Source organism: Zootoca vivipara, chromosome 1, assembly GCF_965207765.1.
Source record: "Zootoca vivipara chromosome 1, rZooViv2.hap1.1, whole genome shotgun sequence".
Lineage (NCBI taxonomy): Eukaryota > Metazoa > Chordata > Lepidosauria > Squamata > Lacertidae > Zootoca > Zootoca vivipara.
The window spans coordinates 56941693-56953924 of record NC_142582.1 but is presented as its reverse complement, the minus strand read 5'-3'; the positions used below and the strand labels follow the sequence as shown (position 1 = coordinate 56953924).

Below are 12232 nucleotides of genomic sequence, written 5' to 3'. Positions count from 1 at the left end.
AATTTCAACCTCAATTTCTCACATTCAAAACCAGCGCTCAAGAGCCTGAGCACATTCAAGGTGGATCCCTGTCAACTTTTTATGTTAGCAATCAGCTACCACCCACACCATCCTGGACAAATAAATGTTAGGAGTGTCCCTTTGTTCACTCCATTCACTAACTCCCATATATCTCCCTCACTCTCCCTTCCACCGAGTTTTCCTTTCCAGGACAACTCCTCTCCATTTCCTGCCTCAGTTTCCCCACAGACCACAACACCTCCCATCTCCTTACATATATAAGGTAAACACCACTTCATACATTCTTCACCTGGATATTTTTGGTTCTCTGAACAAAAGAATAACTTACAATCTAAGTAAAGACAAGTTAAAATTAAAGTAAATGCTGTTAAATAGCTAAACATTAGTCTCTGTCAGGGAAGCTCACTGTTTCTTTTACCGTCCAACATGTTTGAGATTGCAAACAACAAACTTAAGAGATAATTTTGGATATTTAAAATATATGGACAGAAAGTAACTTGCCATGCTTTGCATCTTGCATACCTGTGGTGCCAGATGTAGAAGAGAAGCATGAGAACATCGTATTTTTATGTTGTTTTAAAGGTTTTTTAAAAGCAAAGACAGCTCAAAGAAGGAGAGAATGAAGCAGTGAAGAAAAAAAATCTCACAATATCAAACAATATAGGCGGTATCAAACTGGTACGTAAGCAAAAATCTGATGAGACAGCAAGAATAATAAAATTAATCCTAAAAGCCTGATGCAATAAAAATAAAAAATATTTCTTTTACAATATTAAATACATTTGTTTTTCAGATTCATGATCTTAAAAACAAATTAGAATAAAATGAAGCTTTAATAAAAAAGAAATAAATAATAAAAAGTGCCCTTGTAAGATGAGAATGGATTATTTGTGTGTATATGTGAGAAAGAGAAAGAGAAAGAGAGATGAACTGAGCAAGACAAGAGAGTTAAATGACTGGAACAGAAATTAGAAATGGAATAGACATAGTGAAACAGACATGTTTATATGTTGCCTGGATGAATTTTAAGCCTGGCATTTTTAATAAACTTGCATGTTGAAATCGACAAGATCTTCCAATCTGCTGGAGCAGATTTTATCATGCATTCAAAGGATTGCAAGGAATAGGAGAGGAAGGGGAAATCCTGGTGGTGGTGTTGGATTTTTTTGTGTGTGTGTGTGTGTGCACTCCGTTTCTCTAGCAGGTTATCACTGTTAGTTGTCAACTTTAAATCTTCATACTATTTATGTGGATAATAACATAATAAAATGGGAATGCTAATTTTTGAAATGGTGCTGGAGAAGAAAGTGTACTGTATATAGGTTTGATATAAAGAAAACCCAACACTGGGCAGAACTGGAGAGAAACAAATGCCATATTCAGATGTTACCCCTGTCACCCAGCCCCACCGCTCATGGTATAGTTTAGAATACTGCATGTTCTAAATGTGTTCTAAATCGTGCTGTGAGCCTGCAAAAATATAAAACGCTTCCTGCTACAGACCTTTCCTCTCGGATGCATGGAGGGTGGTGCAGCTGGGTGATGCAGGGGGGAATGACAACAGCAGCAGCAGCAAATGTATCTCACCGTCCCTCATCATTGGAGCCCCAAACCCCTTGCAAAACATGGAGAAAAGGTGATTTATGATGATAAGGTACATTCCAAGGAAATCTGTGTACATTCTCCATTTCACTGTAGAGGCCACTCCCCAGTGTTCACTACCATCTCAGCTGGGGCAGGTGGTCATTAGAGAGAGACACACTGCAGCTCGATCCTGATTTGTTTTAACTTGGACAAGAACAAATTGCAAAGTGGAATTGTGGTTTGTTTGAAAGTGGATGATGTTACTCTTTACCTTTCAAGCAAAGGAGGGGGAGTGTGGGAGCCCTAGGATTGCCCTTTCCCCCCAATCACCTGAACTCTGATTTAGGACAGTGATTGTCTGCACTGGGCCATTGACCTGGGCTTTGTGTCACCCTTGAGCAAACTTGGCTTCAAGCATGTGTAACCAGTTGAGTAGCCATTGCACATAAGAAAGCAAACATTGATCTTCTTTCCTTAATTTGCCAGTGAGCAAAGCTGAACCATCACTGAGAGCAGTTATTACCTGCTGATGTATATTCCTTGAGAACTACAGTAAGGTGCAGAGCATGATAGGTGGCAGAGCTAACCAGCTTTTCCAAGTAGTAGTGGTATGCTAGTGACAAAGGGTTGTACAAATGGGTGCAATTCAGTTTGGAATGTCCAAAACATTGGGCTCTCCTGTAGGAGATTGATAATGAAGTCTGGATTGCATATTGTTATTACAACCTGATTTAGTCCTAGCTATGCTTATAATCTTCTCATTTTCATTCATCTTTCCTAGATCATCTGCATTAATTCAGTATTATCCTGATTAAACTCTGCTATTTAAATATTGCTGATAATGATCATGCACCTTCTTCACACTGGAGAACCATGACACATTTTCGCTGTATTAATTTATTTTCCTTTGTCATTGTGGGATGGTTGATTTCCTGTGTGCTTTAGCAGTTTCAGCTTAAGGCAGCGATACCTCATGACTATTCATTTAGTTTGCAAACTATTTTATCCTGAAGAAGGACTTTTCTACTCGAAATACAGTGAGAATATCACATACTTACTCAGTTCAGTAAATCTGTGCATCTTCTAGAATTCTCTATACTGAATTAATAGTGTTAACTTCTGACCAAATAAAATCTCCTTTGGTGAGAAGATGTGGTTTGTGGGATTCTTACAGGGTAACTTATAGGATAACCCATCACAACATGCAGGATCAAGAAATAATTTCCCTTCAGGTCGGAAACTAGTGATCTTTTCTCCCCTCTTCCTTTGTGGCATGCAATTTCCTGCCTGCTCTTGATTTTTTTATTGATTCCTGTCTCTCTTCGTTTAGCATAAGGCCACCAGATTCCTTCTCCAATTTGAAAAAGACAAGTCAGACTTGTATTTAATGATTTTATGAAAGCTCTAGGGTCTCTTATGCATTTCTTTTCCTGCTGTACTCAGCATAGATAGGAACCCCCCCCCCTTTCCACAATCGCTCATTGCCTAGGCAAGGATTCCAGCACCGAATATATAAGTGAGGTCATGGTCAACTGCCCTCCTGGGCCTCAGCATGGCTGGCTGGCAGATTGTATCTGCCTCTGCAACCTCATTATTACCATCAGTAGGGTGGCACAAGAGCTAATACTTTATATATATATATATATATATATATATATATATATATATATATATATATATATATATATATACACCCCTTACATTGGTGTTTCAACTGTACTGACCCAATTTCTATGAGCATGCAAAGCGGAGTATATGTGGCCTTGTTGAGCAAGTATCAGATGTTCAAATGCGGCACGAAGTAAGGTATCGTTGAAATCTCCAAGCTAACCAGGCAGTTAATCCAAATGTATCTTACAAACAGGGGTTTCAGTGGTTGAAGATGGATGCATGTAAGATGTGCACCATGATGTCCACTTCCATGCCGCCAGCGTTTCATACACTCTTCTCTTCCCTATTTGTATGCTGGGAAGTTACTGACTGCTGTGTGTTTTATATGGGGGAGTCATTTGACTTGCAGAGCTGCAAGGCCTACTGAAAGTCATCTAGTCCAGGCATTCCCAAACTGCGGCCCTCCAGATGTTTTGGCCTACAACTCCCATGATCTCTAGCTAACAGGTCCAGTGGTTGGGGAAGATGGGAATTGTAGTCCAAAACATCTGGAGGGCTGAAGTTTGGGGATGCCTGATCTAGTCCAACCCCCTGCAATGGCTAGCTGCTGGAACACGCAGCTGTCCCATACAGGGATTGAACCTGCAACCTTGGCATTATCAGCACCACACTCTAACCAACTGATCTATCCAGGCTGGTCATCAAGACTCTGACATTCTGATCTTAATTTCTCTTATTTCATAGTGGCAACCAAGAAACTCTGGATAGCGGGCAGAAAACTTTTGGTTGAGGAAACGTTCTGGTTTTGTTGTGTTAAATGGCTCTGAGTTTTATGGTCACTTAAAGCCGTGGTTTACAGCATACTGTCATCTGCTTTAGGCCTGCTTCATATATTGTACTTTTCTTGCGCAGAGGAAACATACATCTCCCATAGTGTCTGAAGCAGGTTTAAAGTTTATTTCTCTGCACTTCAGATATAATGGCAAATGTGTATTTTTTTGCATGAAACTTGCAAATGCCATGTGGGAAGTGTTCTTTGGATGACTGGGAGCAGTGAGTGGGAGGAAGATTTAATGCAGAATGCCCTGTATACAGCTAATTTTGCATATTGGCTATTTAGTTGTCTTAATGTGTTACTCATAAAGTTTATTTTAAACTTAAAAATTAATTTATAAAATGTTTTAAAAGTGGTGTGGGTTGTTTGCCATTTACCCCTGTGCCTTTGCACTCACAATTTCTGCCTGCTTCATGCTTCCTGTAGATCCAAGAGTCTTCAGTATCTCTTGGGTAGTGGTTTTCGGATGTACAGTATAGAGGGTTTTTATAACCTCCTACATGTTGGATAATGCTGGTAGTTTTATTCATTTAACCTATTAAACAGTACAAAGTTGATTGTAATGTTTTCACAGCTATACATTTGCTTCTCTTTTATTGATTGACATTGCAGGCAGCATTAAAGATGTATAGTTTGTAATTGATCAGTCCAGTCACTGGGGTGCATGAGCTGTGCTCTTCTTGCACATGGGTGTTTGCGAAAAGTGAATTCTCTCTCTTTTCTTCCCCACTGCAACCCCCAGGGGATCCACAGAGAGCTCCTGAGATGGGGGGTGGGGAAGAGAAGCTTTCATAAGCTGCCTCTGCTCAACTTCCCACTCCCACTGCAACCCCTCACTTTACATCCCAGGCCTTTCTTGGTGGTCTCTCAACTTCCAAGGGGGCTGGCACTAGAGCAGCAGAGGCACTGGTTCTTTGTGTGGTTTTCTGTTTCCTCTGCTGGGACACTGGCAATATTTTAGGCCTACTTTCACAAAACAAGTTACTTATTGCTATTTATAGCCTGTTCTTTTCATGGGTGCTCATTTTGAGTGTCTGTAATCAAAGTTTGGAAGCTCCCAAATGAGCTAGAGGAAACTGCTTTGGAGGGGTTTCTCTGGGGCTCAGAAGTTGGTCTGGAAGTTCAGCGTTACAAACATGGCTTGAGCATACCAGCAAAAAAGGTGCTATGACCTCAGAGTCTGACTCCCTGCCTTCAAGGGATGGCACCATGGACTTGGAGGAAGAACCAGAGGATCAGAAGGAATTATGTGCTCTCTACTGCTCCAGTAACTCTAGCACAGAAAAGGGCCATTCTGCCAACACCTCTCTGGCCTGAGGAGGTAGCATTGACACCCTCCAGCTATGAAGACTCCAGTCCAGAAGCTTCAACAAAACCCCTGTGTTGTATCCAATGCTTGTCCTCCTCAAAGTACACCCATTGAAAATAATGGACATGACTCACTTAGATCTATTAATTTCAGTGGGCTTACTCAGAGTATAACAACCCATTTTCCTGCCCCGCACCATTGGAGTCTTATTGCTCCTGGAACAGACAAAGCTACTGTAACCAGAAGAGCTTCACACATTGGGTGAGTAGGTGTGGTGAGGGACACACAAACACCCAGATGGAGCTGTGGCTTTATTTAATGCTTAGCCCAGGGTTATCTGTTGACTAAACAACATTCTAACCTAGCTTCACTTTGAACTCTGCCCGGAGCTGTCCATCCTTTGCCATGTCTAGAGCCATCATGCAGAACACAATGGAAGTATTGTGGTGTGCAATTAATGCCATCAAAATAGTGCTTTGATTGCTAGTTGCAATACTGCTTGCAACCCAAGAGACACGTTTGCTTCCGAGGCATATATTCATTGCTTCAGTGGTGCTGAAAATTGAGAATTGATCTCATCAGTTGGCCTTGCTACATCCGTTTGTGATAATGTTGTATTGAAGGTTTTTTTTTTATTCATTTTTGTTAGTTTTCCAATAAAAACATCCAATTAACAAATCCATCAAATCATAATCCAATTAAAAATAATAAAATAAAAGCCAAATTACAATCCAAATTATATTTTTCCCCCCGGGCTTCCCATAGTCTGGGCCTCTGAAGTATATCTCCAATATTTCCATTTCTGCCTTCTTCTTGTTGTTCTCATATTTTCCACATTGGTGCCAGCTGACAATCTCAGACGATCTGTGGGTCTACGAGACAGTCCTCCCCCACCCTGGGGAGTCTGCCAGGGCTAATTACCCCCATATCAGCCCTGAATTACTGGCATGGCTGAGGTCCGACCGTTTGGGAGTCAGCCATTTCTCACCCCCAGAAACAGCCCATATTGAAGGTTGTTTGTCTGTTTTCCACCACCCACACACTTCTGCAGCATTTCAGGATAATCGTTCAGGACTGCTCTTGGAGAAAATACAAGAAACCTTGTTATTTTCCCAGGAGATTCTCTCCTGCCCCTGTCTCTCAGCCTGTGATAATTAGATAAAACCTTGATATGTTGTTGTCACCAGCTCATTGAGGAAATTGCTTTTTAAAAAATCTACATTAGAAATAACTGTTGAGAACAATCTTGGCTTTGAATTTCAAGGGTGTTGTGGACCATTTAAAAATGCCTCATTTGCTAGACACACTTCCTTAGATAGACATTCCCGACTTGGAATACACAGTTTAAATGTGGGGAACCGAGAGTCTTTGTGGGAAATGCTTCTGAGACTAGTTGACTAGCAACAAAATGTTGTCGCATGGAGTGTTCCTGCTCCAAGCTCCATCCCATCCCCCTGGTTTTCTCTCCCCACCCCCCACTGCACATAGTCAGCTGGCATTCTGTGCCCTGGTATGTTCCATTTGATGTCTTGTCTTGTTCTAAGATGACTTATCTTTATTTACTAATGTGCTGCTATGTTTTTTCTTTAATAAATAGTTTCCCCTATGTTTATTTATCTGAAACATTCATAATACTTATAAGACACATAATTTAGGCCAGTTAGGTTCAACATACCCATAACTTCAAAATAATCTATCTATTTAACAGCTTTACTTATTTGGGAATGAGTTGATTTCCCCTGTTTTGTTGTCCCTCTGGTTCACTCTGCTCAGTATTCAGTATTCTACTCCTGAATTCCTGTTTTTTTAAACAAGGACAATTTCTAAAACGAATTCTAGAATTGGAACTTGTGCATTTTCTCAGCCTTCATGCCCTTTTCTCTCTCTGTGTTACTGATGTGAACATGTGCATTAATAAAGCACTACAAAAAGGCAATCTTGACATAACTGTATGCTTCATTGTATCAGGATCATTTTTGTGCAGTGTTTACTGCTGGAAATTGATAAAACACAATGCAGAAAGAATCTTGATGCAGTCATGCAGAAGATCACATCTGAGTGTTCTATCAGTACTCAACTTGCGCCTTGGTTATGTGGTTGGGAAATCACAGATGAAGTGAAGGAACCTTGTACATTTGTAAATTTTAAAAAAGGGACAATGGAGAATTCCTAATAAGTTCAGTTTATTAGGAATTCAAAATTCCAAAATCTGGGTTGAATTTTGGTTGAATAAAATATTGAAACTGTCCCTAATGTGGGTGCATTGGTCCATAGCCATTGTTTTTCCTGCTCTTGCGGACATCGGACACTTGAGGAGATCAAAGAATTTGTTCACCAATGGTCAATGTTTCTTTCCTAATCTTTGCAAAATCAGCAGTTATTGACAATAACTAGTGGTGAAATAATGCCACATTTTATTAAAATGTGAAATAACTCTATTTATTCGCCATATAGCCTGTTATTGGCCTCTGTAGTGGGTTGCACAATATACTGGAAATGGCCGTGTTAGTGTACACAGGAGTTTTATTGGAGGCCCATGGTGAGCTTTATTGCCTCTCTTGACATTTTATGAGATTCCATTAAAAAAGGATACTTTAGACTGAGCATTTACTGCCTGACTTAAAACAAAGGGTTTCTAACTGTGCGAGATGACTATAGGCTTGCTTCTTATTTCTTGGACCTGATTAGGAAGGATTTTTTAAAATATAGGTATGGAGAAACCCCAGTTGCCAAGGTGCTGCATGTACCAGATCCATGCAGGCACCAATGATTTTCCCCATCCATTTTTGTCACACAGGATCAACACCATCTTCATACCATTTCAGTTGCTGAATGGCAAGCTGTTTTGTTTTGTTTTTTTAATTCTAGAGTGTTTAAAAGCAGTTTGGGGACCTAAGAAGGAGAAAGTGGAAGTGGAGCTGCTGTGTTTAAAAATGAATTGAGAACTCTGGTGTTCACAGGCATTTCCCGTAGATCTACTGGATTGGGGCTCTTAAAATCTGACTAATCCATCAACTCTTGTTGTCAAATGGATCATACAGCAATAAATAGGTGTCTTGTTTTATCTGACCAACTTGATCTATTTATTTTCATTTGTGTCCTGTCTTTTCTCCATGGATAAGTTTCCATTTAAATACTGGCCAAGTCCAGAGCTGCTGAGCTTCAGGATGTATTTGCCCAGGATAAAAGTGGCAAAGTTTCGGTCTAGAGTGCCTACAGTATAAGGCTACGCTCCAGAATAGTATTTGGCAGTACTGGGGGGAGGGGCAGCACCTCTCATTTGACCTCTAATCAGTTGCATCACTGCTGCTTACCAGCAGGGGGAGGCAGCCACAAGGCCTGTGTGGTGCAAACCCACCAGCAGGAGGGCTGAATTGACCCAGCCCATGATTTGCACCTCACCCATCCCCTCTAAGCAGCAGCAGTGCAACAGACCATAGGTCAGGTGCATGGCAGCGCCCTGCTGTACTGTTGACTACTGATATTTGAGGTCTTATGTACCATTGACTATAATGAGGCATTATGAGCTGAGGGAAGAAGTCCTCCCATTTTTCCTAGGTTAACACATCTCTAAGCCACATGACCTGGAAGCTATACGCCGGCTCCCTCGGCCAATAATGCGAGATGAGCGCGCAACCCCAGAGTCGGTCACGACTGGACCTAATGGTCAGGGGTCCCTTTACCTTTAAATAGGACTTTAGCATGTATTAAGTGTGGGAATCTGGAGCATTTTGGAGCAAATTGGCTGAGATTCAGACAGCTGTATATGCAGCTTTTTGTGAGTACTGGAGGCAAAAAACTGCAGGTGCAAGTAAACACTGGGAAATCCCCAACTGCGCTTTGAGTATTCACTTATTGGAATATAGCCATTATTTATAATGGCAGTCATAACATTTTTCTATACATATCTGAGAGACACACACATGTGATAAAGCTGGCAGTGCCTCTCTTTGCAATTTTCTTAATAAATTTGCTCTTTCTCTTTGTTTGGAGGACCTTGTTAATTACTTTCTTTCTGTCAGTGCAGAGCTGCCACAGAGGGTCTTTCTCTCAGTTTAATGGAACGGCTGATTCAGAAATATGATGACCATGTTGTGAAGATGCTCACTGTGCAGTACCGAATGCACCAGACCATCATGCAGTGGGCTTCCACTGAGATGTACGGCGGCCGGCTCTCGGCTCACTGCTCTGTTGCACAACATTTACTGAGGTAAGCGACACTGTGCTTGCTTGCTTGCTTGCTATTTCTCCTGACTCTAAACGTTTTCAGTGTGGATTGACATTGTCAATTAATATTGATGGAGAATATGCAGGTTTTTCTCCTGCTATCTGCAATTATCCCCTTTTCCTTTACTTTTTGCCTCTATTTTAGCAAACCAGAGTGGGTTTGTTTGTTTTTTTATCATCTTTCATTTAGCAAATATTGATCTTGGTTTTCCCTGCACTGGTTGCAAAATAGATTTATGTGCATTTTTAAAATTTAAGTAAAGCAAAGTTATATAGCAACCAGTTATATCTTGTGGGCCTGATTTTGCAGTCACTGTGGGCCCGATGGCTTGCACATACCCAGCCGAATTCTTTGGGGTTCAAATAGCTGGCCCTCTATGTCGTACCACAATGATTTTTGAAACTAAGATTCAAGGGCAGTTTGCTATCTGGGTATTTTTATTTTGTTTTGGGTGGGTGGGGTTAAGAAGTAGTGGAAAACAAGTTTAGAGCCCTCTTGGGTACTTGGAGCCTATTCCATGTCTCTTTGAATCTTCGCCTTTGATTCCAATGCCCAGCGCAGGCATAATAATATTACCAATCACTTTTAAAAATTGGAAGCATGCCATGCACAATCTTCTGTGGAATGAGGAATATCCCTCTATAGAATGTCACTCTAGTCTTTCATTGTTGGGTATGATGCTGTCTGCTCAACAAATGAATAAGTCTTGTTTAGATGATCTTCTTTTTTTTTTTTTTTTTAATTTTAAAAAAGCTTTATTGAGAATAAAATACAAAATACAGACAAAAAAAAGAAAAATACAGCACAAAAATTCGAAAGTATACTACAAAAATACTAATAATATTATAAAACAAATCGTACTTATCAGATCATGAATCAAACACAAACCGAAAAACATAACAAAAAACCCTTAAAATTTAGTTCTCCATTTAAATTAAAGCTTATCTAAACCCACATTATCAATTCCCTTATCTTTTCTTCATTATCTATACTCTGTACACCATAAATTTCCATAAACCCCTTTATTTCCGAACCGACTTCCTCTTGTCCTTTTCCCGGGTTAATTACAACATACCTTTTTCCACTGCTTCGTTCCCATTTAAATTTGTTCTGTGCAAGATGTTATAAGTAAGTCCAAGTTTTTATCATGGGGCACTGCTTTTTGATATACTCTCCAAATTTTTCCCAATTTTTAACTAATTTTTTGTTATTACCTCCTCTAATTACATTTGTTATTTTATCTAATTCCACATAACTTAATAGTTTTTCTTGCCATTCTTTAATATCCGGAATTTCTTCTCTTTTCCAATATTTTGCTAACAAGATTCTCGCTGCCGCTATCGCGTACAGACTGACTTTTTCATCCTCTTTTTTTATCTCCTCCCCCATTATTCCCAATAAAAAGAATTCCGGATTCTTTTTAATATTATATTTACATATCTTTTTCAATTCTTCTAATATCCCATTCCAAAAAACTTTAATTTTTTCGCAGTGCCACCATATATGTACAAATGTCCCCACTTCTTTTTTGCACCTCCAGCAGAGATTGTTTCCATTTTTATACATTTTGTGTATTCTCACGGGTGTAAGGTACCACCTATAAAACATCTTAATCATGTTCTCCCTGATCCCTTCTGATGCCGTGAACCTCCACGATATTTTCCATAGCCTTTCCCAGCTCTCCACTTGTATGGGCTTTCCCAAGTCTATCGCCCATTTTGTCATATTCTCTTTTACCAGTTCGTCTTTTAGATCCCACTCTAATAACACCTTGTACATTTTCGAGATAATTTTTCGATCGTCCCGTAACAGATTGATTTCCAACAAAGACGGTTCAGACAGAAAGCCATTTCTTTTTTTGTCTTCTTTAAATCTACTACATATTTGATGGTATTGTAACCACCCTTTTAAATGTTGTCGTATCTCTTCATAATTTTTTATCTTTAATTCACCATCTTTTTCTTCTAATAAATCATTATATTTCCCCCATTTTTTTTCTGTATTTAAATTCTTAATTGTGGTTAGCTCTAATGGAGATGCCCACTTTGGTGTTTTCGGCTCCAACAACCGTCTATGGCTTGCCCAGATTTTTAGCAACGATTTTTTAATTAAATGGGTGTTAAACCCTTTATGGATTTTGACTTTGTCATCTACCAAATAGGCATGCCAGGTGAATCTATTGTCGAACCCTTCAAGATCTAATATTTTGTGGTTTTCTAGGGTGATCCACTCTTTTAACCATAGAAATCCTGCCGCATCGTGGTATAAATTAAAATTTGGTAAGGCCAATCCCCCTCTTTCTTTAGAGTCCGATAATAATTTATATTTTATCCTCGCTGTTTTATTATTCCATATGAATTTTGTAAGGTCCTTTCTCCATTGCTTGAAAATATTATTTCCTGTGCCTAATATCGGTAACATTTGAAATAGAAAAAGCATTCGCGGTAAGACGTTCATTTTTATTATTGCTATCCTGCCTAATAATGTTAAATTTAACCTATTCCAATTCTCCAAATCATGTTTTACCTCCTTCCAAACTTTAACATAATTGTCTTTTACCAAATTATTTGTATTATTTGTAATCCATATCCCCAAATACCTAGTTTTTTTGACTATTTCCAATCCTACTTTCTCCTGCAATTGT

General features: G+C 39.5%; 1 protein-coding gene across 3 annotated transcripts in view; it reads left to right on the top strand.

Annotated features, from left to right (window-relative positions):
• Positions 1–12232, top strand: part of IGHMBP2 (immunoglobulin mu DNA binding protein 2) — a 67815-nt gene that overhangs the window by 24977 nt on the left and 30606 nt on the right. For all 3 annotated transcript variants that reach the window (XM_035122726.3, XM_088665503.1, XM_088665510.1), the window contains exon 9: positions 9388–9570. In XM_035122726.3, the coding sequence (XP_034978617.3) occupies positions 9388–9570 (183 nt within the window). The remainder of the gene's footprint in view (positions 1–9387; positions 9571–12232) is intronic.